General features: G+C 39.8%; 1 protein-coding gene across 1 annotated transcript; it reads left to right on the top strand.

Annotated features, from left to right (window-relative positions):
- Positions 1 to 3,321: 3,321 nt before the first annotated feature.
- On the top strand, positions 3,322 to 3,813 carry LOC147497126 (secreted RxLR effector protein 78-like). The gene has a single exon (XM_086562766.1). It carries the CDS (start codon positions 3,322 to 3,324, stop codon positions 3,811 to 3,813), a length of 492 nt encoding a protein of 163 aa, XP_086418892.1.
- The last annotated feature ends 1,674 nt before the right edge of the window (positions 3,814 to 5,487 follow it).

Below are 5,487 nucleotides of genomic sequence, written 5' to 3'. Positions count from 1 at the left end.
GAAAAACGTTATTAGAATTAAAGAAAAAGTGTAGAGGGAAGACGATGAAAAGATTGAATGTGAAAGATGTGGTGAACTTTCTATTTATAGAAAGGAAATGGAACCGTTTTCTGACTGTTTTGGTGATGGTTTTATGACCGTTTTTTTACCATTTTTTACCGTTTTGGAAAACGTTAGTGGACGGTAAAGCTCACCGTTAAGTGTGACGTCAAATATATATATATATATATATATATATATATATATATATATATATATATATATATATATATATATATATATAATATAATATAATATAATAATATTGGAGATATATAAGATCTAATATAATATTTGACAAGGCAGAAAATTAGGGAAAATGTAGGAAATAAAAGACATACTAGGGTGGAAAATTAAAATACAAACACGTAAATAAAATATCCGACATAAATAAAATACAAGACCGGGAAACTAAAATGTCTACTGAGAATCCTCAGGGGTTGCTGAAGAAGAACCAGGAGTCCTGCGTTGGTGTGCAGGATGAGCTCCCATGGAGGCTAACTGCTCCTAGATATCGCCTAGAGTCTGCATCACCTGGTCCTAAAACTGGTGCTAGTTCGCCATGAGCATTCGTTGGAATTGATTATGGCGAGTAGTCATATGATCCTAGAATGCATTCATAGAAGTGCGCATTTCTTGCTGAAATTCACCCATGTTGTCTGTCAGTGAGTTATGGCGAGTGGTCATATCCTCCCTGAACTCGCCCATGGTATGTTCCATCGATACATGGCGAGAATACATGTCTCTCATGCCACTGTTCATAGCACGTAAGACATCCATAGGATGGCTCATCTGGCTCATAGTAGCCTCATCAAAGAAAGGTGGAGGGGACGGGTGATTTGGACCCACGTTATCGTGTTCAGCTGCCATGCGTGCTGTGGGTTCCCATGAGGAATGTATGCACTTCTTGAAAACATGCATATTCTCATATGTCAGCATAGGGTCTAATGGTGTGGCAGACAAGAAACCCAGATTTAACATAACTTGCGTGACAAGAATGGCGAGAGGGGCTGACCTAAATGTGGCATACGTAATAATATCGAAAAGAAAAGTCACTATGCAGAAGTTTCCCTTTCACTCCTGGAGGACCCAAAGTAGGTGGAGAAATGTCTTCTTAATGTCCGATGGATTCGAGGTGCCAATGACATTCTGTGCCAGTCATTGAGTCACGGCCAGCTGGTTCCGTAGCACCCAGCATTGATATTCACATTTCCCAGCCATATTATAATCACCCTCGATTAGGGTGTTAAGCATTTGGTCATAAGTCTGTGGATACACGGACTGCTGCTGAGTAAGCATGTGGTCAACCACAGGCATGCCCATGATCTCGGAGATCAAAGCGGGTGTGACTTGGCGGCGCACGCCGTCGACGGTGACCTGATAAGAGCCCAAAACTATAGTTTTAACCCCTTAACAATCATATTTTTAGACCAATTATGTGACTAATAATTAAGAGTTAATACTGATTACGTGTTTTTATGCGTTTCAGACTTCAAAGTCAATTATGTGCAGAAATGTGCCACTTTGATGACATAAAGGAGCAATGGTTGATTGCTAAGGAGTTCTGTGATTAAAGGCCAAGATTCAAGAAGACAAAGCCTTTGTAAATCCTACTCAGACCTTGAAAAGTCAAAGTCCACGCGGGCAAAAACTGTGCACAAAGTCAGTAGAACTTCCGAAGACCATATCTTTGGACTCAGTCCTTGGAATTGGGCCTACCTTATGTCAAAACGACCGGCTCGGGAAGAGCTTTCCAATAGTCCAAGCTTTGGTCCAATCAGAGGAGCAAAAGTGGACTAAAAGTCTGTTGAAGCCGAATCCAGCTGAATAGCCCTTTTTGGACTGAAGGAATTGGGTTTTGGGCCCGATTTTCCGGCCCAAAACATAGCTCCATGCCCATGCACGATTTTGGATCTGATTTCCTCCTTATCAACCAAGAAGACTTAACTCTTAAGATATCTGGGAGCTTAGGATAGAAAGTAGTCATTAGAATAGCTTCTAGATCTAGTTTTAATGGTTTTTAATTAAGTTTAATTTCATTTCATTCCTTGTTTTAGATTAAACCTTTAAAATATTGTTATTGCTTGATTAGATAAATAAAGTAGTTTATTATTGATCAAATTTGATTTTGTCATTTAAATTTATTAGATCTAATTTCATTTATTATTTGTTATTCATTTCGTAGTTATTGATTTCGGGTTGGATTATTGTTTAGTTAAAATTCATAAAGTTAGAATCTTTATATTATGTCGTATTCAATTTCATATCGAAAATGATTGCGTAATGATTCTCGGCTAAACCTCCATTAGAGGGGGTTGAGAAGCCTTGATGAAAGCTTGATTCCGATTATCATAGAGTCGTCATAATTTCTATTCCACTCTAGAAACAATTAATTCACCATGAGTATGGGTTTAATCGTTCACATGCTAGTTATGAATTGGTAGAAGTGCCATGTGTAATTAGGGATTAGGAAGAACCAATTGTTCTGCGTAGCAGTTCAATTCGATTACGACAATTCGTCGTTAGTAAGTTAAGTTGAGTTGAGGTGGAATCAATCCCCCCTAATTCCTTATCACAGAATCAACGCAACATTCCGTAGTTAATTAGTCGTATCTCGTGGGTAGTTGCATCGTAGTTTATAATTAGTAAATCTCTCATTAGACTTTAGTTAAAATTGATTAGACTTAGAAAATATTACATGTGAAAGAACTAGGAGTGGAACGAATCATCTACTCCACTATATCTCAATAGGATTGAGAGTAGAAATCTTTGATAAATCTAGTAACAAAGCAGTTTTACTTTTACTTTCGTTTAGAGTTTCATCGCTTTATTCATTGGTAAAGTTAGTAAAACTATTCATTTTACCTATATCATGACCCAAAAATGGTCGCCATTAAAGCCACCATTGTCGTAGAACTTCAACACCAAATCTGTTGAATACATCCCGCCATTAGCATACAAGAGATATTCCCATCCTCTAGAGTGAATTTCTGTGTCAAATGCATCTTGCGACTCTGAGTTCCTTAATAATCTCAAGGTGTCGGAAGTGAACACTGCTACAAGTCTGTTTCTAGAATCTTATATAACAGAGACTGAAATAAAAGAAACTCTGTTTGGTATGGAGGATAACAAGGCGCCGGGTCCCGATGGGTTTAATGCTTCTTTTTTCAAAAAGAGCTAGCCAACTATTGGCGATGATTTCATACGAGTAATCAAGTATATATTTTCTCAGAAGCAGATGCCAGGAGGGATAAATGCAACGCTGCTAGGTCTTATACGAAGATGAAGAATGCTTCAAATGTTAGCTCTTTCAGGCCCATTGCTTGCTGTAACATTGTGTATAAATGTGTTTCAAAAGTTCTAACTAACAGGATGCAAACTTGTATAGCGACATTAATTTCTGATTCCCAATCTGTGTTTGTACCTGGGAGGCCTATCCAGGATAACCTTCTCCTTGCTCATGAATTACTTAGAGGATATTTAAGGAAAACAGGGCAAAAAAGATGCGCTATAAAGTTGGACATAAAGAAGGCTTATGATTCAGTCTCTTGGCCAGCACTGAGAGTCATTCTCCAGAAGTTCAAGTTTCCCCCTCTTTTCATAGATTGGCTCTACATGTGTTATACCTCTCCTTCGTATTCAGTGATGGTAAATGGAACGCCGGAAGGGTACTTTAGAGGACAACGAGGGCTGCGACAAGGAGACCCAGTTTCTCCTTATTTGTTTGTTCTTATTATGGAAGTGTTTAGTGCTCTGCTCCATCAAGGGCTCTAGATGAAGTTGATAAAAGCCCACTCAAAGTGTAAAAAGCTGGAGATCTCCCACCTCTGTTTTGCAGATGATGTCCTGCTCTTTTGTAAAGGAAACTTGGAATCTATCAAAACGATCAAGGACATCTTAACATCTTTCTCCAAAGCTACGGGGCTGAGCTTGAGTAATGAAAAAACCACTCTCCTTACAGGAAGTATGTCAGAAGAGGAAGGTCGAGAACTAGCTGCAGTCATGAACATTTCGATTGTCTCTCCACCAGTAGCCTACCTTGGGCTTCCTTTGACTGCATCAAGACTGGGAATTAGAGATTGTCTGCCTCTTATAGAGAAGATCACTAGTCACATTTCCAACTGGAAAAATAAGGACTTGGATAGAGCGGGTAGAGTTCAATTAGTCCAATCTGTCTTGTCCTCTTTTCAAACGTATTGGGCCAAAACTTTTATGTTGCCAAAAGCAGTACTGGATAAGGTGGGCAAGATTTGTAACAGTTTTATCTGGTCAGGACCAAAGATGGAAAGGAAGATGCACCACTCGAGTCATGCAACCCTCAAGATGACAAAAGAGCAAGGAGGTCTTGGTCTTATCGATCCAAAGTTCTAGAACAAAGCAGCGTATTGTGGTTTAGTGTTCAAACTGGCTAAGAGAACAGACAGCCTGTGGGTAAAGTGGTCTTGGGAACAAAATATTAAGCAGAACCATTTCTGGACTATGAAAGTACCAAATGACTACTCTTAGGTTTGGTGAAGGATTTTGAAACATCAGGAACTCTCATGGAAGTTTGTGAGGTATAGCATTGCAACTGGAAATGAAACGAGCTTTTGGCATGATCCCTAGTGCTCGAGGCCTCTTTTCTTAAATTCTCAAGCCAGAAGTCTGCTAGCCCAATCTGTACCTCAGGAAGCAAAAGTGGCTGAAGTGATAACGAATAGGTGTTGGTCGAGAACCATTTCTGAATTACCAGAATCTGAAGTGAAGAAGTGGATCCTGGATACTGAGATAAATTCTTATCTTGCAGAGGATAGAGTTATTTGGACTCCGACGAGTTCAGGAGATTTCACGATTTCTTCGGCCTATGCTGCTATTAGAAATGTGCATAGTAAGGTAAAGTGGTTCAAACTTGTGTGGGGAAAGCTCACCGTACCCAAGCACTCCTTTACTATGTGGCAGTTATTCTCTGGAGCACTACCTACACAAAACCGGCTTATGGCAAAAAAGGTGATCAGCCATTCTCGATGTTGTCTCTGTGATTCCTTTGAGGAAAGTTCGGCACATCTGTTTTTTGACTGCTCCTATTAGAAGATAGTGTGGCAAGGTGTAAAAAAAGCTATGGGATTATCAGAACAGGTTCGGGCATCCCATGTTGAATGGTATAGGCTTATGCGCATGTGTAGACCAAATACTATGGCGTCTGAAGTAATGAGGGCTCTTATATGTGCAGCTGTTCAAGCCATCTGGAGTGAACGAAACTGGAGGATTAAAAAGAAGTGATTCACACCTGCTGATGTGGTAAGTCTCCGAGCCCTCAATAGAATGAAACTCTATCTGGGTAAGATGCTAGAATCAGTACAGGAGGATGTAGGGTTGCGACTGCTGCTGGGAAAGTTGGGAATAGGAGCAAGGTTCAAGCAAAGGGTGGAACAATGGGTTCGGTAGCAGGCAGCACCACCTAAAACCTTT

This window comes from Coptis chinensis, chromosome 5 (assembly GCF_015680905.1).
Source record: "Coptis chinensis isolate HL-2020 chromosome 5, ASM1568090v1, whole genome shotgun sequence".
NCBI lineage: Eukaryota > Viridiplantae > Streptophyta > Magnoliopsida > Ranunculales > Ranunculaceae > Coptis > Coptis chinensis.
The sequence above is the reverse complement of the archived record's forward strand: the minus strand, read 5'-3'. Positions and strand labels throughout refer to the sequence as shown.

Bases quoted from the DNA above. Each gene is read 5' to 3' on its own strand.
- LOC147497126 (XM_086562766.1), top strand. From the start codon at position 3,322: ATGAAGAATGCTTCAAATGTTAGCTCTTTCAGGCCCATTGCTTGCTGT.